Consider the following 20,724-nt stretch of genomic DNA (forward strand, 5'->3'; position numbering starts at 1 on the left):
ATATCACCATAAAAGGAAGCGATCTTGGAAGTTTAAGTGTCTGAAGTAGAAGCTGGTTGTGGAGCGCCGTACTGATTCACCAGAGATCCTGGCGCCTCTGGCGCCCCTTAGCGGGACTCTACGGTCCCACTACCTGAAACCACAATTTAGGCGCAGAAGCGTTAGCCTCTCTATAATGTTTCGCCGAACTCTATGATCAGCAGGGGTCGGGACGCTCACATACCCGTCGCGCACGCGCGAAGCCCTTCTTTCCGCACAAAGACTGTGGGAGAAGTGGTCGGCGCAAGCGCTTTGAGCCTCTCAGAAAATAAGGGTCATCCTCCCGCCTCTTGGCGCAGAGAGGGCAGAGAGACGCAGGCGCTTGAGAAGGCGCGGGACTTATTTCACGCTAGGGGTGGCGATGACGTAATGACGGAGGAGGAGGTAGTCAAGGAACGGAAGCCGGGAGGGAACTAGGGCGGAAGGGGACCAGGGCCGGGGTTGTGTTCGGAGCCTTGGCGGGGCTGGGGTTCCGATGTGGTCCCCGGAGCGGGAGGCCGAGGCCCCAGCCGGGGGCGACCCGGCGGGCCTGCTGCCCCCCGAGTGGGAGGAGGATGAGGAGCGCATGTCCTTTCTGTTCTCCGCCTTCAAAAGGAGTCGCGAGGTGAACAGCACCGACTGGGACAGCAAGATGGGCTTCTGGGCTCCGTTGGTGCTGAGCCACAGCCGCCGCCAGGGGGTGGTGCGCCTGCGTCTGCGGGACTTGCAGGAGGCCTTTCAGCGCAAGGGCAGCGTCCCACTGGGGCTGGCCACCGTGCTGCAGGACCTATTACGGTGAGGGCGGGCCCGGGCCGGGGGCGGGGGCGGCTCCCTGAGGGTACCGCGCCCAGCCCAGGGTCTGGCCCGCAGAAGCGGGTCTGTGTGTGTAGAGTAGGCGAAGGAGGACGAGGAGGCTGTGTTAGGGGTGTGGAGGGAGAGGGAGACGGGCATCTGGCAAATTGCGGGTCCAGGATAGTGCGATTAGATCAGATCCAGACGGTAGGAGGAGACACCTGCCTGGCAGAGGTGACAATGACTTGTCTGTGGTGGAATCCCGTGCTGTAGTTATTTCGTAAAGGGCTCCCAAATTTGAATTACCCCGGAACAGAAGGTCTGTGAGATAGGATTTATTGAACTAAGGTCAGGGCTAAGAAGAAGGCAGTCGTGGGGAAGAGGCCGGTGGGGATCTTGCCAGCAGCCCCCAGCACAGGTCATGTGTCTGGTCAGGCTTGGCTTGTCCTTGGCACGGGCTGTGTGTGGCAGAGGACGTGAAGGAGGTTGAGGGCTTTACTGAGTACCTTAGTGCCCTGAGAAGGTCCAGTAGGTGCGACCTGTGCGACAGGCGCAGTTTTGGAGGTACCTGAGCATGGATATCTAAAGTACCTCACTGAAAAGTATGCAGATACTGTGCATACCACCCCCGTTTCACCTGACCTCCTCAGCGGTCCTGCGGGCGAGGTGATAGAATTATCCTCAGCAGACAGAAGGGGAGGCTGAGACTGAGGTCGAGCAACTCCCTCGGGTTTACACAGCTACTCAGACGTAATGCCAGGACTGGACCCCTGCTCTCCTGATTCGAAATCATTTGCACATCACATGGTACATATACGGAGAGCAGCCTAGCTAGCGTAGTACCTCCTTCAGCAAATGAAGAAGAAAGTCCATTTCCATACGTTGCTTTGAGTTTGCTGCACTTCCTGATTAAGAGGTCTTCTCTATCTCCCCGGTACCTCTCCATCGGCTGACACTGATGGGACAAGCCGTTTCTGAAACTTCTTTGTTCTGAGAAAGTCTGCTGTGCAAAGTTTTAGTTCCTGCCTGAAGTGGGGTACGGTGGAGACCATAGCTTAAGTTGGTAAGGGGCGGGAACAGTCTGGGCTTCTTCAGTGCAGTAGGCCTGGTCCCCACCTCTTCCCATCCAGAGACCTTGAAGACCTTGATTTCCCCTCCCCTGACTACTGGCACTCTGCTGACGCTTCTGGGTGCTTAATGAGGTCTGGTGCTCAGAGAATTTTTGAGGAAGATAACTCTTCACAGTAGCAGCGTAACATAGTAATTAACAGCTTCGCTTGAGGGCCAAGCGTTCTGGGCTCAAATCCTGGCTCTACCACTTGCTAAATGATGTGCCCCTCTATTTAAGCTTCCGTTTGACCAAGTATAAGATGGTGATGATATTGGTAGTTAGGTTTCTTGTGAGGATTTGAAAACACGTTCCTTACGGTGCCCTTAGCATAGTGATTGCCCATGATAAGCGCCCAGTATATGTAGCTGCTTGTTACCAGTACCATTGAATGCTTATGCCCTATCTCCACCCTAGCTTAGGAATAGCAGAAAACCTTTTCTCTGGACATCTTTGTGTATTTCCTCATGTCTTGCATTGACAGTAATCCATTACTGTTATTTCCCTTTTATCGTATTGAGCTTCATTTGTAAATGAAGGTCTCAACGTAGGTCCCAGCCTCAGTGGAGAACTTGCACTTTGGAGCCAAATTATAGTTTAGAGTTGGCCTCTCTCACCTTGGTCCCTCGATTTTCTCATTAACTAAAATGCTGACAACGATGTCCGTCTCACAGAGTTGTCATGGGGCTGATAGCTGGAGCAGAAAACAGGGATGATCATAATAGCTGGCACAGAGTAGGTACCTGATAATGGTATTTGTGATGGTGATGGTCACATTTCTCTCTCGGGAGCAGAGGGTAGCTGGGGACCGGAATGGGCCATTACATCGAGCCTACTACATGCCCTTTTTCTTTCTTTGCCTGCAGCCGAGGGGAGCTGCAGCGGGAGTCAGACTTCATGGCCAGTGTAGACAGCAGCTGGATCTCTTGGGGGGTTGGAGTCTTCCTGCTGAAGCCCCTCAAGTGGACTCTTTCCAACATGCTAGGGGACAATAAGGTTCCTGCTGAGGAGGTGCTCGTGGCTGTGGAGCTGCTGAAGGTGGGTGCTCAGAAGGGAGGGGTTGGGGTACCATCTGAGGTGACGACCGATGTCATCCTGTGTGCATCCTTAGAAAAAGAGCATGTAACTGACCTTTCATAACATTATTTAGTTGTTAGTTGGACTTGTGGATTTCCAGGGTGAGCCTCTGTCTAGGAATTGTCCACAACATATAGCTGATTATTTTCTGTATGTGTAGAAATTAGTGATAAGCTCAAGTTTAGAACATTCTTTGTCTTCTGTAGTTTCCTGGCAAGTTTCTCAGGATTCCTGAGGACCTTGTGACTTCAGGTCTTCCTTCCCTTAAATCGGCAAACCAGGTTCAGATTTCCTCCTCTGTGACTGTAACCCTTTCCCCTTCCAGCTTACTGATGGCCTTACTGTCGCTGAAGAGACCACCAGGCCTGTGGTCCCTTCATGCCCTCCTGGTCCGCCAGCTTCCTCCTGGACTATCTTCCCTACAGCATGCATCCAGATTCCTTGCAGCTCCTTCGGTCCACCCGAGAGACCCCAGCTCCTCTGCGTGAGACCAACCCCACGGTCTGCCACCCCTGCTAGAGAAAATCACCTCGTCTCCAAGACTGGGGTCCCCTTCATGGTTCCCAGCTCTCAGAGGGCCTTCACAGCCACTCTTTAGCCCAGTTTTCTTGTCCTTTCTAGGCCCTGTCTTACTTGCCTTCCATTCTCCCCTTCTGCAGCTCTGCTGACAGTTCATTGAGAAGGTAGCATATGCTGTCAGGCCTTCAGCCTTCTGTCCTTCTACATCCGGTTAACAGTCTTCTAAGCCTTTCTTTCTCTCCAGGCTTAGAGGATGAAGTATCCATCCTCTCTTCCATATGTGCTCTTGAGTCTGCCCCTACCCTGCTGTGCCCTTGTCCCATCAGCTAGCCTCTTGATCTGTAATATTCCATCTCCCATATCCTTCTCCTTCCTCAGCCTTGAAACCCGCACAGGTTTTTCTGATCACAGAATGGCTCCTTTGTGGGGTCCGGCAACTCCCTAGTTAGTGCTTTTTCTCTCCATGACCCAGCTTTGTCACCACTTTCTCACCTTCCACATGCTCTTTAACCTAGCGCAAGCCTGCTTCAGCCCCACCATGCCACCGAAACTGACTGAAAACCGGGTAGCAGAAATAGACAGTATTTACTTTTGAAACTCACAGACCAAGCCCAACCTCAGGACCCTTGCATAGCCCCAGAAGAGCCAGCTCAGGCTCTTCATCCCTCACCCCAAGAGAAGCTCCAGTTTCTCGTCACCTTGACAGACCCCCAGCCCTCTCTGCCTCAGACTGAGGTGGAGGTCTCCAAAATTTACCACCTGTCCTTGTCCTTCATAATTTGAGAGCATCCTTCAAAGGAAGGGCTCTTTCTCCTTCCTCACCCACATGGCTATCCTCCCACCCAGCACCCTGACCTCTGGGACTTAGCCAAGGACACGCAGAAACTACAGGATGGTTTGCGTGTCCTGGGCTAAGCTCCATTCCTCTTTGCAGTCTCTTACCTCAAGTGTTTTCCAGCTGGAGTGAAAGGAGGTATACCCGTTCATCCCCACAGTTGTGGTTTGGGATTCATAGTGTTTTGAGAGCAACAGCAGAAAAGGGGGCAGTGGTGGAATTAATAACCTAGATCTTCCAAGAACCAGCAACTATTTTTAACTGCAGTGTAGTTTAATCTTATTTAAGTGAAAAAATAAATCTAGCTCCACAGCGGCATGGTTCTGTTAAATCTATGCCCAGTTTACATCACTAAACAGAGCACTCAACGCTGAAGCTCATTCCGTGACATATAGGGTGACTTCACTGTCTTTTCCTGGGATGGAATTTTGTTTCCATGTGTGAAACTGAGGGGTCTTACCTGGATATTTTTTAAAAACAAACCCCTACTTCTGAGGTAAATTGATTTTTCCCAAGTCTAGATACAGAAAGCCAGCAACTTTTTATTTTATTTGAAAAAATAGAAAAAAGTAAAAATTGCTTGTAAGTTGTGCTATTTAAAATAATTATATAGGGGTGCCTGGGTGGCTTAGTCGGTTGGGCGTCTGACTTTAACTCAGGTCATGATCTCACAGCTTGTGAGTTCAAGCCCGGTGTCGGGCTCTGTGCTGACAGCTCGGAGTCTGGAGCCTGCTTTGGATTCTGTGCCTCCCACTCTCTCTGCCCCTCTCCAGCTCGTGCTCTCTCTCTCTCAAAAATAATAAGCATTTTAAACAAATAATAATTAGGGGCGCCCGGGTGGCTTAGTCGGTTAAGCGTCCGACTTTCGCTCAGGTCATGATCTCGCGGTTCGTGGGTTCGAGCCCCGCGTCGGGCTNAAAAAAATAATAATTATACAAAGAAATGAACATCTCTTTTATGTTCATCCCATTTCCATGTCTTTGGGTACATTCATTTTTGTTCACGTGTGCGCACATGTGTGTGTTTGTGTGTTCACATATTTTCTTACTGGTCCTGTCCCACACTGTTACTTTCTTTCTTTTTTTAAAAAAAATTTTTAATTCTGATTTATTTTTGAGAGAGAGAGAGAAGGAGAGAGACAGAGCACAAGCAGGGGAGGGGCAGAGAGAGAGGGAGACATAAAATGCAAAGCAGTCTCCAGGCTCCGAGCTATCAGCACAGAGCCTGACGCAGGGCTGGAATCCATAAACGTAAGATCATGACCTGAGCCAAAGTCGGACACTTAACCTACTGAACCACCCAGGCGCCCCCCACAATGTTATTTTCTGTTTTATTCTGTTGTTAGTATTTAATGCTTTCTAAAAATACTGTTTACTTGTTTACAATCTGTCTCTCCTACCAGAAGGGAGATGTTCCATTGGCCCTGGAACTCTGGGAACAGTGCCTCCAACATAGTAGAAAGTCAGTAAACATATGTTGAATAAATAAATGAATATGCACATACATACAAAAATATGTATGTACGTATACTCCATTTTTTTCCAGAAATAGCACCTTTATTTATTGGTCTGCAACCTGCCTTTTTTTTTTCTTTACACTTTAGTATATTATGAGTATCTTTCCAGGACCCTACACAATATAGATGTACTTCATTCCTTTGGATGGCTGCATAAAAGTCTATAGAAATGCACAGTTTATGCAATAGTTGCCACAGAGATGGACATTTAAGTCGTTCCAATTTCTCTGTTACAAAAAAAAAATACTTCTTTGACAGCCTTGTGTGTACATCTGTATACAGTACTTCCATTTTTATTTTTATGGATTAATTTCTAGAATTGCTATGTCCAGAAATTGCCAAATTACTTTTCAAAAGTTTGCGCTAATTCACACTTTCATTCAAGTGTTCAGGTGCCCCACCTCCTTGCCAGCACTGGATAACATGAGTCTTTCACATTTTGACAGCACAACAAACAAAAATGGTATTCCCTGTTTCGGATTTGAGCATCTTTTCCCCTATCTGTTGGCCATTTATGTATCTCCTTCTGTACATTGCCTGTTTTTATCCTTTGCTTGTTTTTATATTGGATCGTTTGTCGTTTATATTTATAGGAGATTTTTTATGTATTGGAAGGAGATATAATATATTTAGCATTAGGGATGTAGATATTGTTTTCCAGTCTCTTGTTTGCTTTTCACTTTTATTTATCATGGCTTTTACATTTTTATTTCTTATGTCATTTACCATATAGAAGTTTCCATATTTCTGTAGTCAGATCTCTAAAATTTTCCTGTCTGGCTACTGAATTTCTGGTCTTGCTTACAAAGGCATCCTCTACTTCAAGGTTAATTAGATTTTTAAAATACTTCCTTAATTTAAATTTCAGTAATTTGGCATTTGTTTTTGTACATCTGGTGAGGAAAAACTATTTTCTTCCACATGGATAACCAGTTTTTTGTTTTTTTTTTTTTAATTTTTTGGGGGCGCCTGGGTGGCTCAGTCGGTTAAGCGGCCGACTTTGGCTCAGGTTATGATCTCACAGTTCGTGGGTTTGAGCCCAGCATCAGGCTATGAGCTGACAGCTAGCTCAGAGCCGGGAGTCTGTTTTGGATTCTGTGTCTCCCTCTCTCTCTGACCCTCCCCTGCTCATGCTGTCTCTCTCTCTCTCTCTCTCTCAGAAATAAATAAAAAAAACATTAAAAAATTTTAATTTTTTTAAAAAATATTTTATTTATTTTTGAGAGAAAGAGACAGAGTACCAGTGGGAAGGGGCAGAGAGCAAGGGAGATACAGAATCCAAAGCAGGTTCCAGGCTCTGAGCTGTCAGCACAGAGCCCAATGCGGGGCCCGAACTCATGAGCTGCGAGATCATGACCTGAACCAAAGTCAGATGCCCAACTGACTGAGCCACCCAGGCGCCCCTAGAAGATGTTTTAACATTTATTAATGTTGTTTACCATTATTCTGTTGGTGTGGATACCACACTGTTCTTAATACGTAGCTAGCTTTATAGTAAGCATTATTGTTTGGCAGGGCAGGTAAATCAAATGAAAACTTTAGTTTCTATCTTATTAGACTCTTCTGCTGCATTTGACACTATTGACTACTTGCTTCTTAAAATTTCCCATTTGTTTGATTTTCTTGTCATTACACTATGGGTTCTTCTTGGTTCTCCCTGAGTGGTGCTCTGGATCTCTTATGAGTTCCTTCATCTCTTAAACATTGATCTTCCTTCAGTGTATTACTTTGCTCTCTGAATTCCTCATTTACACTTGGGATTTTAATTACCTTCTCTATGCTGGAGGACTTTCCCAATTATATGTCCTGTTCCAGTATCTCCCTTGAGCTTCATATTTGTATACCCAAGTATCTGCTGTGTGTGTCTTCTTGAATGCACCTCAAGCATCCCAAAAAACACGACCAAATGGAATGTTTTGTCTTTCCTGTAAAATATACTCTTTTCCTTCCATGTTCTTGCTGTTAATTAATAGCATCACATCCACCTCGTTACTCAAGCCAGAGCCCAGGAGTCATGCCAGACTCCTCTTTCCCCTTCCACCCCATGCCCAGTTACCATGGACTGCTTGTTTTATCTTCTGAATTCTTGAACCCATCCCTTCTCTTCCCTACAGGCATTGCCCTCTTCAGTCTCTCCTAGTCTCTTGCCTAAACAGTCTTCCTGCCTCTAACCCTAGCTCCTATAATCCATCCTTTCCCCCTTGTCAACTAGGTCTGTTAATCCAGCCTTGCTGTTCCCCTTCCATGACTACCACCATCTGCATGCAGATAAAGGACAGCAAAGAAGCTGCTACACCTTCTATAGGAGACAAGTGCTTCTGTTCTCTCTCTCCCCTTCCTGGCCCCTCCCATAAACACCTTATTGACTCATACTCTCTGCCCTTGCTCATGACCGTCCCTCTTCCTGAGATGCCCTTCCCACCTACTTCACCTAGGGACTTATGCATCCTTCAGAATTCTGCTCAATGACCATTTTCTCCCCCAAGCAGTCTCTGAACTCCTGGGTATTCCTTCCCTAGATTTTCTTAGCACTTTGTACCTAATTCAGTAAATATTTCTTGTTTGCAGAAGACTGAGAGTAATTTCCATGCAGGAGGAACACAGTGGCATCGTTGCTTGAAACTTCTGTCTCTAAGACTTCTCACAAAAACCCTATCCTACCTCGTTGTCACATACTTCTATCTTGCGACTCATTATAGACTCAGTAATGCTCTTGTTGGCAGTGTCAGCAGTTGGCATAAAAATGAAGTGACTAGCATTGGAAGAGAATATAGATGTCATCTCATCCACCGTCAGTTTGTGAGAGGGATGCTGAGGACCAGTGAGACTGACTGCCGGGGACATAGGTGGGGCCAAAAACCACTCCTCAGCTCTCGGTCATGGCCTTGCCACTGCACCACACTGCCTCCTCCTTCTTGGGCCAGGAGACACAGAAACCTAAAGTCCCAAAGAGACATGCAAGCCCAGAGCTGGCTCCAGAGATATCACGTACCTCATTTCATCTGCATACACCAAACTTCCTCCAGGGTTTGAAAAACACAAATCCTTTTTCCTTTCCCAAAGCTGCTACTTTAAGGAGGGCAGGGCCAGTGTTCCCTGCTCTCGTCCCGCATGGTCACAGTTTGGAAACACAGGGTCGGGGCTCTCTGGGCTCCGCGGGGAGTGGCCAGGCCCATAAGCACATTCGCCTTCCCTGCAGGAGAAGGCCGAGGAAGTGTATCGTCTGTATCAGAACTCCCCTCTCTCCTCCCACCCTGTGGTGGCCCTGTCAGAGCTGAGCACCCTGTGTGCGGGCTCCTTCCCGGATGAGAGGACCTTCTACTTGGTGTTGCTGCAGCTGCAGAAAGAGAAGAGAGTCACGGTTCTCGAGCAGAATGGGGAAAAGGTATGGAAGTCCAGCTGTCCATTCACTGACTCACCGGGGACCTATTAAGTGTATACTGACGTGCCCACCAGCATTCCTGCCTGGGGATTTGTCCGCATTCGTGGGAGGGGCCCCAGTAATTTGTCCCTGTCCCTCAGATTGTGAAGTTTGCCCGAGGGCCACATGCCAAGGTCTCTCCTGTCAACGACGTAGATGTTGGCGTATACCAGCTGATGCAGAGTGAACAGCTGCTCTCGCGCAAAGTGGAGTCCTTATCCCAGGAGGCAGAGAGGTAACTACCCCTGAGCTGAGCACCCTCCGACTCCCGCCACTGTCTGGCCCTCAGAGCCAGCAAAGCAAAGTTTCTGTGGGCACTTTTTTTTTTTTTTAATCGGTGGGGTTTTTGCTTTTTTTTTTTTTAACTAATTACAAAGTACTAAGTGCTCCATGCAGCAATCATGCAAAATACAGAATATCATAAAGGAGAAAAACTGAATTTTTATTCTTCCCCCGGAGATGACATCTGTTAGCATTATGTTTATGCATTTCCATGCCAGTATCCATTTAACCAGTGTTCATTGAGCCTGACCTTATCCTAGGGACTTGGAAATACAGTTGAACAAGACAGGTCTCTGCCATCCAGGGTCCTTCTACGGAATTCCTGCTTTTCCCCAGATGGCTGGCCTTACAAGGCATCCCTGCTAAAGGCACATGAACACTTCTCCAAAAAGTAGGATAAATGGACATTGAATTAAAATGCTCTATCCTTCTTACAGAAGGAGAAACCCAACATGGTGGGAAACCCAGGGACTATGTTCGAGGTCATTGTTGGCGTTAGGAATTGATTCCTTATCTCCTAGCTCCCGAAATGGGAATCGGTTGTTAAGGTGCCTTATTGGCACATTCTCTCTCCCCGTGGGCTGAAACAGCCTCTCCTTAGTTCGCCTTTCTCGCACGCATATGTTCAAGTTTATGTCTCAACTTGCAGGAGTGTGCCAGTGGGCTGTTGGGCGTTATTTTTCTGGCCTTTGGGTGGAATAGATTTGATTTTCAGATTTGAAAGTACCTTACCTAAGTGGGGCTCATGGAGACTTTTCAGGACACTGCCACCCCCATCCTATGCCATGGTCATCTTGCTCTGTTTCACAGGTGTAAAGAAGAAGCCCGCCGGGCATGCCGAGCAGGAAAGAAGCAACTCGTGAGTTTATTCTTTTCACCTCCAGCTGTGTGCCTGTGCCCTGGGCTGGTGGTGGGAGGTGGTGCCCCAGCAGTTCAGAGAGGAGCTTGGGGCCTCTGGGGGGGGGGGGGGGGGGGGGGGGAGGGGGGCGGNGCAGGTGGTCCAGGTACTACAGCTTGTTTTACAAATGAGAGAGGAGGAGGCCTGAGATGCTCTTACCATGTTGGAAAGCCTTGCTTTGTCTGGCCCTCTGGCCTGCCTAGCTGACCCTGACCACTCCTTCTCCCCCAATCCCCCACCCAGGCACTGAGATCTCTCAAGGCCAAGCAACGGACAGAGAAGCGCATCGAAGCCCTTCATGCCAAGCTGGACACTGTTCAAGGCATCCTGGACCGGATCTATGCCTCCCAGACAGATCAGATGGTAGCCACTGCCCCTCTGCTCCAGTACCTGGGTGGTCCATCCGGCATATGTTCCTTGTTCCCTCCACTGTGGCTTTGGTGTTTGGAGGAGGCCTGGGTGTTTTTCAGGATATGGTTGGGATTTTGCTTCTTCTCTTGGGAAGGTTTGGCCTCGGTGAACATGGGATGCATCAAGTGTGGGTGGTTAAAACAAACCAAACCCCAAATTTTCTTTTGGAGATGAAACAGTATTGTATGTATTTTGCCCAGCGTTCTTCATTTGCACTGTTAACTTTGCCTTCTGTTTAGGTTTTCAATGCCTATCAGGCCGGGGTAGGAGCACTAAAACTCTCCATGAAGGATGTCACAGTGGAGAAGGCAGAGAGCCTTGTGGATCAGATCCAAGAGGTACAGGAAGGGGCCAGGGAGGAAAATCACAGGAGGAAGTTACTGAGGGCAGGTGTGACTTTGCTGTACTTTATCTTTTCCCAAATGTGACTCTGTACCTTATGAATTTGAGGAAGATTTTCTTGATTCTCAGATGGGGCAGATTACTTGGTAATCCTGAACACTGAGACCAGAAGACAGACCCTCAAGACACCGTTCAGTGCTCAAGGCCTTATCCTTTTCTCTTACAGCTGTGTGACACCCAGGATGAAGTTTCTCAGACTCTGGCGGGTGGGGTGACCAATGGCTTAGGTGAGTTGACATGGCAGTTCTTTCCTTCCTTCCTTCCGAAGAGGCCTTTACTTCTTTGTGCTGTTATAGTTTTGATCACAGATCCACTTTTCCTGGTGCAGGCAGCACGCTCCCCTCTCTGGAGCTTTTTCATGGCAGTAGTTAGAAGGAATTGTCATCTCCCTTGGGAGGCTGTACTGTTGGCCCCTCTGGGCTGCAGTGATCTTGACTCATTAGACTTGTGACTGGAAGATCCTTCTTCAAGGGCAAGGGGAAGCAGGGTTAGTTCCGTGGTATAGCAAAATATACGCCCTAGGTGACTTAGCTCTGTGTGTGGGAAAAGAGTATTTGCTTGAAGGCACCCTCTTCCTCCCAACTCACATGATTTTTTTTTGACCTACAAGGAGGCCCAGACATTTTTGTAAAGCTGAGCTTAGTTTTGCCTTGACTCAATCCTTGACTCACTGATGCATTTCCTCCCTCGACTTCATGTGTTCTCATGTCATCTTTTCTTTCCAGATTTTGACAGTGAGGAACTGGAGAAGGAATTGGACATCCTTCTTCAGGATACCACCAAAGAACCTTCGAATCTGCTTGACAACCACCCTGAGACATTTTATACCAACAGTGTGCCTAACCCTAGGATCTCGGACGCTGAACTTGAAGCCGAACTTGAGAAACTGTCCTTATCAGAGGGAGGTAGGGAGCTCTATTCCCAGGATTGTTAGAGGGCATGTGGCCCTCTGGCTGACGGTAACCAGGCATGGGGCTGACGAGTCCCAGCCCAGTTACTCAATTTGCCAGGGTACCAAACCCCATAAGGGAGTTGTGGGCTCATTATTTATATTAAGACTCAATCCATTAAACACTGGGATGCTTTCACCTTAAAGATCCACCTGGTAGAATATTCAGGCATTTCTTCTCCTTACAGGTTTGGTCCCAAGCAGTAAATCTCCAAAAAGGCAATTGGAACCGACTCTCTAAAGCCATTCTAGGACCCTCAAGTGAAGGACCCTCATGTAAAAGAGAGACCAGGCTTGTGTGTGTGTACATAGTTATTTAAATGAGAAACTCAGAAATTGTTTGAAGAGGAGGAAGGAGAACTACTCTGATTTATCTGGATGCTACCACTTACTACGGACAGATGTAATTTCTGGAAGCGTGCTCCCAAGGCGTGCTCCCAGCTGATGTCATGGAACTGCCTTCTCATCTTTATAGTGCCACAATTTATACAGTTCTGTGTTTGACCTGTCGTCTCTCATAGCCTGCAGTTCTTGCCATTGGCTCCGTTAGGTTTGTCTTCACCCACCAGCTTTGTTCCAGCCAATGAAGGTGAAAGAGTTGCAGCCTTGCCAAATCAAAACCAGCCCCTTCTCCCCGCCCCACTGTTTTCTTGAGGACTCTATTCTGTCTGTAAGGTCGGGTGAACCACGTGTTCGGTCCTACTCTGGTTTCCTTGGTATTGGGAGGAATGAGAATGAAACAGCTGCCACTTTGTGGAAAAACCTACAGTGTAAGAGGTTGTTGTCCCGTGGGGTCACTGGCCAGATTCTCCAGGTGTTCAGAAAAAGAGGTCACCCCTCAGTGTCAGAGTCATGACAACTGGAGAGGGGGTTTGTGTAGTTGGTGGTCGCTGCTGCCTCTTCCGTCTTATGCAGAAGATCTGCTGATTGGAGAGTTATTCTTGGTCTTTTGAACTTGAGGGGGAGAAGCCCAGGCAACTGTAGGGCCCCAGGTGTCCAAACTCCATATGTTTTTTTTTTTTTTCTTAACGAGGCATGATCTTTGCCTCGCCCCCATCCTGGAGTAACTTACATATAACTTAAATGTGTGTGTCACAACAAACCACACAACCACACACCTCCCCTTCTTGAGCCTGGCACACAACCACGGGTTCTTGGTTTGAACTTCAGGAGCATTTCACTTTGCAGCCCACTGCTCAGGGCAGGGGATCTGAGCCAGGATGTGCAATAGCGGCAGAAGATTGTGGCCTTCTGCTGTGTCTGCTGTGTGCTTCCCTGGGCCTGTGCTCCGCCCATCCCACCTCCTGAAGTCCTATCTTCCTCCTTCCTCTGATGGATTGGGGTGGACGGTGCAGGGGGGCAGACAGGAAGGTCTGAAAGCTGTGGCGACGGGGAGGAGAAAGGACAGCCGTGCTGCCACTCTGCTGCTGCAGTACAAGTATTTCTGCCTGGAGCCCTTTGCCCTGTCCCTCCTCCCTGAGGTGCTGTAGAGCCGAGGGAATTTGCTCCGGGGGCTCCAGGGGCATGAATTCCTGTTCAGCATTTTCTCTCCTACTTGACCTTGGTAAACTGAAATGTTGGGGGTGAAGAGAAACAATCGCTATTTTTTTCTTTTTTATCTGGTAAATAATTAAAAGAAAAAATCCGAGTGCTTGTCCTTGTCTCTTCTTCGCCCGTATGAAGTTTCTTGTGCTGTGGCGCCTCCCTGCGCCCACCTCCCACAGAGGCACCTGCTGCGGGCTGCAGGAGGATGCGCAGTAGCTGCGGCGCTCGCAGGAAGCTGGGCAGGCGGCCTGATGGTTCTCACACCGACTCCGTTCTGGGGGAGGAGATGTTGCTTGAACGGCCTGCGTTCGGGGACTGTGCCATCATGTTAGCCGTTATTTTCCATTGCCTGTTCTCTTTCACTGACCTAATTCCTCTGCCTATGAATTGTATTGTATTTTAGCCCGGTGCCTGTTACATGCCTGGTGTTTGCCACAGCCCTGATTTGGGAGGGGGGGAGGGGGGGGCAGGGAAGGGGACACAGGCTTTGAGGCTGAGTGCAGAGCTAGGAACAGGCTAGGTGGCCTACCACAGCACTGGGTTTGCAGCTGTGGGTGAGTCAACAAGCCCAGAGCAGAAACAGCTTGGACAGAGAACACAGGGAAGATAAGGCCAAGTTTCCAGAGGGAGGCATGTCATAGGGAACCCCCGGCCAAACTGAGTGACCTGGACTTTGTACAACTCTTCCTACTCGGTCTCATGTTACTCTTTCTCCTAAGGGCCTGAGTGCTGAGGAGTCCTTGTTTATATGTTTTAGCCTGGTCCCTTGCTGTGCTGCAGAAATGACAAGATGTTGAGTCTGGGTTGGCCAGAGTGAAAACAAGGAGCCATGGGCTGGCAGTAGCTGCATTTCTGCATGAGGTCCCCATGGGGGCCTAAGTCTTACATCAGGATTCTCTCCTCTTGGAGGAATGGACTTGGTTTCTTAAGGGAACTGGTGAGTTTTCTTATATGTGGAGCTATGTCCCACCCAGATGAACCAGGCTCAGATACTGCCCTGTTGAAAGTAGAATACCCTTCAGGGTATAGGTGAAGGGCTGAGGAAGTTCTCAGAATAAATACTTCAAGTTGGTAGACTCACGGAGGGCTTGACTGAAGAGGGAACATTCAAGCTTTCATTTCCCTTGAATCTCCTAGGGTGTTCAAAATCTTGTAAAGCAATCTATGAGTTTAGTAATTACCCATCATTCCGCTGAGATCAAGTTGGGAGAGAAAATACCAACTAGGTAGTGACTGGTCCTGACAGAATTAGGAAACCTGGTTCCGGTTCTTGCCTCAGCCACAAACTAGTTGTATGGCTTTGGACCCATGAGCCTCTCATTTCTTATCTGTAGAGTGGAGCAGACAGACCAGATGGCTCCTGAAATTCTGATTGTCTTAGTCTCCTTGTGTATGGCCTGCTACTTTCTCCTGCATACCTGCTGCTTTGTGACAGGGGTCAGAGCAGAGCTACAGCAAAGCGAAGCCTAGACATGTGGCTGGATGGTTCCCAGTCACTGCCAGCTGGGCGACAGGGTTGCAGTGTGCAGAGGGAGAGCAGGTGTGTGGAGAGGGGAAAGAGTATGCATTTAGGGAGGAGGGAGGACAAGAGCCCGGCTCAGCCTCAGCCTCTCCTGGGCCTCCCTGAAAGGGCTCTTAGCCTGTGCCCTGGGACCTGGGTGGGTTCTGAAGTCAGAGTGAAGTCACAGTGAAGTCAGGCTGCTATCACAGTGATAGCGAACTGAAGTCTGACTTCACTGACTTCCTCGGTTTGAGGGTTGGTGTGTGTTAGCGCTTTGTGTTGGCAGACAAACTTCCTCCAGTTCTAAGGGCTACAATTATACAGACTACTATGGATGGAAAGTTGCCTCTCAAGAGATACCAGCTCGCCAGTTTCCAATTTTTAAGGAAACCAAGGATAGTCTTCACATTGTTTCTCTGCTGATACTGACCACGCAGGTACCTCTTTTGACCTGTATTTTGTAGCAAGCACATCAAACTGTACAGAAGACAAATCCCAGCCATGGGCTGCACTGCACTTTCTGAAGGAGCGGACTTAGAATCCTTGCAGGATAACCAATGCAATTAGGTGACTGGGTACCCCCGAAAGTACCGTGTGAACTGCAGTGTGGATCTAACCTCAGCTAGTGGATTTTTATCCCTGTAAACAGTATAATGAATGGAAGCTGGCTTACTGGGTTAGCACATAGCAAGGTACCCTAGGATAATAGAAACTTCTTTTTTTTTTTTAATTTTTTAATGTTTGTTTATTTTTGAGAGACAGCATGAACAGGGGAGAGGCAGAGAGAGAGGCAGACACAGAATCTGAAGCAGGCTCCAGGGAGCCCGATGCAGGGCTTGAACCCATGAACCATGAGATCATGACCTGAGCTGAAGTCAGATGCTTAACTGACTGAGCCACCCAGGCGCCCCTAACAGAGACTTCTTTAAATTATACATGTTGAAAGAGAATTTAGCTATTAAAAAATATCACGCTGAAGTCCTTAATCCAAGAAAGTTAAAAATCAACAAATTGAAAGGGTGTGCCCATTAGGTGTGAGCTAACAAATTTAGTGGAGGAAAGAAGGAAGTTTTAGATGGGTTCCATGCCCTGCAGGTACTTAAAGAGTAACTTAGTATAGGGACAGAGGAAGAGTGTCTTAGTTCAGATAATGCTACAACAACAACAAAAAAATCCCACTGGCTCAATGGCTTATAAACAACAGAAATTATCACTTCCAGTTCTGGAAGCTAGAACACCAAGATCAGAGTGCCTGCATGGGCTGGTTCTGGTGAGCGCCCTCTTCTGGTTGCAGATGGCCACTTTGTGGCCTCACTTGGTGGAAAGAGGGCAAAGGAACTGCCTGGTGTCTCTCTTATAAGGGCACTAATCCCATCCATGCGGGCTTCACCCTTATGACCTGATTACCTGCCAAAGCCTCCGCACCCCCTCACCTCATAGTACCAGTATAATGGGGGTTAGGATTCTGACAAAGGAATTTTCAGGAAGACACAAACATTCAGTACCTAATGAAGAGTAATTCCAAAATGTTAGCATAATGAAGGATTAATACAGCCCTAAGCATTTATAGAGCAGGGGTTGGATGGGTCAGGAACAGAACGCCCGATCTTAGACTCTAGCTCTTATCTTAATGCAACAACAATAACAAAAAGCAATAGCCACCATTTATTGGGTACCTATGGTCTTCTGGACACTACGTATTACGGACTGGGTTCTCCAGAAGCAGACCTGGAAAAAGAGTTTGGGGTACCAAGGATCACCACTCATGAAGGGAAAAGGGAGAAAGAAGATTAAGGAGAGGAAGAAGTCAATCTATAATGCAGCCTCCCCAAAAGCCTTGGTCACTGTGGAAGGGAATTCTAGAATAAGTATTGCCCATTAATGTCCCATGTCAGGCAGAAATGGCCAGGACTTCATCCATTGCCACCCCTCTCCCTCAGTTATCAGATTCCTCTGGAAAGGGAGTGACCTCAGCTAGGATGGCTCTCTGTAGCTGGGACAGCCCCTGAAGGAGCTGACAGCTGGCTGGCTGAGGGTTGACCACACTCCCTGCAGCTGGGTATCAAACCTTAAAGGGAGGCCTGGGCAGTGCATCTCCATGACTACCACATTGTACCACATTGTGCTAGGCTCTTTGTTTTGTTTTGTTTTTCCTAAAGTTCTTCTATTTTTAAAAAATTTTTTTTAACATTTATTTACTTTTGAGAGACAGAGACAGAGTGTGAGCAGGGGAGGGGCAGAGAGAGAGGGAGACACAGAATCCAAAGCAGGCTCCAGACTCTGAGCTGTCGGCACAGAGTCTGATGTGGAACTCGAACCCACAAACTACGAGATCATGACCTGAGCCAAAGTCCGACACTTAACCGATTGAGCCACCCAGACACTGCTGTGCTAGGCCCTTTGAATGGACTTAATCTTCCAATGAGATGGGCACAGTTATTTCACAAATGAGTTAATGGAGACTTAGAAATGGTAAATAATTTGTCCAAGGTTACCCATGGATGATTGTGATACTGCAATTTATAAGACATAAATAATTAGTCTTAATCCCTGTTCCTAGCACAGAGATCCCAAAACCCTTGGAATTTCCTAAGTGTTGAGAGTAGTAAGAGGGTCTCAACAAACCCCTTTTAGCCACACCTGAGTTTATGTTAGTGAGATGACTTTTGGAAAGCACCTAAGGATGGGGGGTAGATACCAGAAGGACCAACCTTGTGATTAGAGGGTTGAAACTTTCAGTCCTTACCCTGACCTCCTACCTCCAGAGAAGGGAGTGGACCTGAAGACTGAATGCAATCACCAATGGCCAATGGTTTAACCAATCATACCTATGGAATTAAGGCTCCACAAAAGCTTGGGGAACCAGAATGCCTCCACACGTCACCATGCTGGGCCCTAAACTCCACAAGGCTAGAAGCGACTTTGTTCAGGACCTTGCCCTGACTCTGAATTTGTGTCCTTTGATATCCTTTGTAATAAACTGATAGTATAGTGAGTAAAAGGGTTTCCTGAGTTCTGTGAGCCACCCTAGCAAATTAATCAAATCCAAGATGGAAACTTCTAATTTAAAGCCTGCTGGTCAGAAATAGAGGCAACTGGGGGTGCCTGGGTGCCTCAGTCAGTTAAGCATCTGACCTCGGCTCAGGTCATGATCTCACAGTTCATGATCTCACAGAGCATCGGGCTTTGTGCTAACAGCTCAAAGCCTGGAGCCTGCTTTGAATTCTGTGTCTCCCTCTCTCTCTGCCCTTCCCTCACTCATGCTCTGTGTCTCTCTCAAAAATAAAAATAAACATTAAAAATTAAAAAAAAAAGAAATAGAGGGAACTGAAGTAGGGTGGCAGATGGGGGATCACTCTTGCTGGATCAAGGTTTTAACCTGTGGAATCCGATGCTACTTCCAGCTAGGTAGTGTCAGAACTGACTTGAATTGTACAACACCCAGCTGGTGTCCAAGAATTGCTTAATGGTGTGAGGAACCCTCCCCCAAACCCCCACACAGTGGAATTGGGGGTAGAACCCTTCTTAACGATGGAAAAAGGCTTCGGTTAGGTAAATCTAATTTTTGCATTTTTCTTTTACTTTTCCTCTCTTTCTGTTCTTATCCCAGCTAGGATAAGTTTGGCTCTCACCCTGATCATCTTACCAATTTATGAAACTCAAACACATACAGTCTCTACTCTTGCAAGTTGACTGCAGCTTTTGTTCAGATTTCCTATGAATAAGTCCCTTTGATTAGGAGAGCACTGGAAGAGAAACTTCCAGAAACCAGAACGGAATTTGTTTTTGTTTTCTATTTACCATGAGCATTTACTAGAGCTTAAAGGGNGGAAGTGAGGAGCGGGCATCATCCTGGCCACAAACGAGAGGACGACAGGGGCTGAGGTGAGAGTCCTTATAGCATAGTTCTAATTCGCTGGCAAATAATGCTCACAAGGCTCTCAGGTGTCAGGCCTCTGCAGATGCCTCCATCATCTCAGAAACACTACTGTGGCAAGGAGTACATTTCTTCTGGTCCTTCCGAAGCCAGCGAGGGGATGTGGAGGGAAAAAGTGATCCTTGAGAAGGAAAGCTTTCAGAGAGAGATGCTGTTGAGAGTGGGTGGTGCAGGCCTCAGCTGCCTCCTTTGCACAGGATTCTTGAAGGGGCGGGGCTAGGAGGGGAGGGGCTCGGAGGGGGCGGGGCTCCAGCTTGNTCGGGGAGAGACGGTTCTGGCTCCTATTAGCGCTTTTTCTGGGACTGTGTCTACGCCGGCTGGGAGCGAAGGTACGGCCTCTGGGAGCACAGTGTCGGCGCCCCCGGGAGAAGGAGGTGAGAGGAACTACTGTGCTCGGGGAAGCCGGCGGGTGGACTCCGGGCCGCAGGGCTTTGGAGCCGGGAATGCGGGGTACCAGGCGCGGAGAGCCGTCGGGCGGTAAAGCCTCCGGAGGACGCCACGTCTGCTCGCTTACAGGATTTCTGCGCCTCTTGGCTGGGCCTCTGCCTCCACGCGTCCCAGACAACGCTTTTCTCTCCAGCCGTTTTCTGGCTCCCAGATCCTTCGTGTCTTCACCTCCGTCCACAGGCAGACACTGGGCCCTTCCTGTGCACTGTTTGTGGCCTGTCCGTCGCCCTTTTCCGACGCTGGGAGGAGCCCGGGAGCCGCTGACGGAAACCTTCCCGTTAGCTTCACAGGATCAAGTCTGGGACATCCAATTTTTGCCCTGTACGGGGACCCGTCCCCTCTTTCAGTGGCGGGATCCTGCCCCTGACACCTCTTCAGCGCCAGGTGAAAGACCCCCGCAGGCAGCCAGCGGGTATCTGGCTGGTTTGGAAGGCTGGTGCCTCTATCCTGACCTCACCACCGCACCACCTGACCCTTGTCCCAATTCAACTTTGTTCCAGAGTCTCCAGAACTCCCAGCAATTAAGTCTTCAGGGCGGTGCCAGAGGTGACTGAGGTCCCCGTTCAGCAGAGGGTAGGGCCGGGGTGAGGCAGGGGGCGGGGTGAGAAGGGCTCCTTTGGCTCCCCATTGCTTTCATTTTGCTGAGAAATATTCCGTATGTGTGCTGCCACCCTGAACTTTTGCTACCTGTACTCCAAAGTCACCAGTGTCCTTGTTTTCTGCCTGGTCATCTTGGACCGTCTGGTGGGTTTCCTGGTGATGCCTTGAAAGTGGCAGCCCAGGCAGGTGGCTACTTTTGGTGATTTCTGTGACATCTGGGTGGTCTTTGACATTTGTTTCACTGCCTCCATCCTGCACCTGCGCCTCAGTCTGCCTAAAGCACTATCTGGCCATGGCTGGCCCCTTCTCCCACCAGCAGCACGGGACCCCCAGGGCTTCTCTAATGTCCATTGCTTGAGCCTGGCTGCTGTCAGTTCTTATCTCCTTCATCGCTATCTGCCTGCGCTCTGGCATCGGCAGATGAGGCAGGCGGCACAGGGTGGAGCCTCATCTATCCAGTCAGAGC

The 20,724-nt window shown here is 48.5% G+C and overlaps 2 protein-coding genes across 3 annotated transcripts in view; both read left to right on the plus strand.

The window, feature by feature from the left end:
* The first annotated feature begins 440 nt into the window (after positions 1 to 440).
* Positions 441 to 13,876, plus strand: CHMP7 (charged multivesicular body protein 7). 2 transcript variants are annotated; one of them, XM_077766628.1, is made up of 10 exons: positions 442 to 813; positions 2,785 to 2,956; positions 9,065 to 9,250; positions 9,388 to 9,521; positions 10,379 to 10,427; positions 10,710 to 10,829; positions 11,117 to 11,215; positions 11,446 to 11,506; positions 12,005 to 12,184; positions 12,417 to 12,562. In XM_077766628.1, the coding sequence occupies exons 1-10, from the start codon at positions 515 to 517 to the stop codon at positions 12,467 to 12,469; spliced, it is 1,353 nt and encodes a 450-aa protein (XP_077622754.1). In that variant the 5' UTR covers positions 442 to 514; the 3' UTR covers positions 12,470 to 12,562. The 2 variants fall into 2 exon arrangements, with proteins under 2 accessions (XP_077622755.1, XP_077622754.1); XM_077766629.1 differs by lacking the exon at positions 11,446 to 11,506 and having other exon boundaries at positions 441 to 813; positions 12,417 to 13,876.
* A 5,650-nt stretch (positions 13,877 to 19,526) lies between these two features.
* Positions 19,527 to 20,724, plus strand: part of R3HCC1 (R3H domain and coiled-coil containing 1) — a 41,958-nt gene continuing 40,760 nt past the window's right edge. Inside the window, exon 1 of the mRNA XM_077766631.1 lies at positions 19,527 to 19,585. The gene's annotated coding sequence lies outside the window, so the exon portion shown is untranslated. The remainder of the gene's footprint in view (positions 19,586 to 20,724) is intronic.

The sequence above is a fragment of the Crocuta crocuta genome, unplaced genomic scaffold, assembly GCF_008692635.1.
Source record: "Crocuta crocuta isolate KB4526 unplaced genomic scaffold, BGI_CrCroc_1.0 scaffold225, whole genome shotgun sequence".
NCBI classification, from domain to species: Eukaryota; Metazoa; Chordata; class Mammalia; order Carnivora; family Hyaenidae; genus Crocuta; species Crocuta crocuta.

Excerpts from the sequence above, each read along its gene's own strand:
- CHMP7 (XM_077766629.1), top strand. The coding sequence starts at position 515 with ATGTGGTCCCCGGAGCGGGAGGCCGAGGCCCCAGCCGGGGGCGACCCG. Across the intron at positions 9,251-9,387 it reads TCGAGCAGAATGGGGAAAAG|ATTGTGAAGTTTGCCCGAGG; the intron begins GTATGGAAGTCC and ends CCTGTCCCTCAG. Across the intron at positions 12,185-12,416 it reads ACTGTCCTTATCAGAGGGAG|GTTTGGTCCCAAGCAGTAAA; the intron begins GTAGGGAGCTCT and ends TTCTCCTTACAG.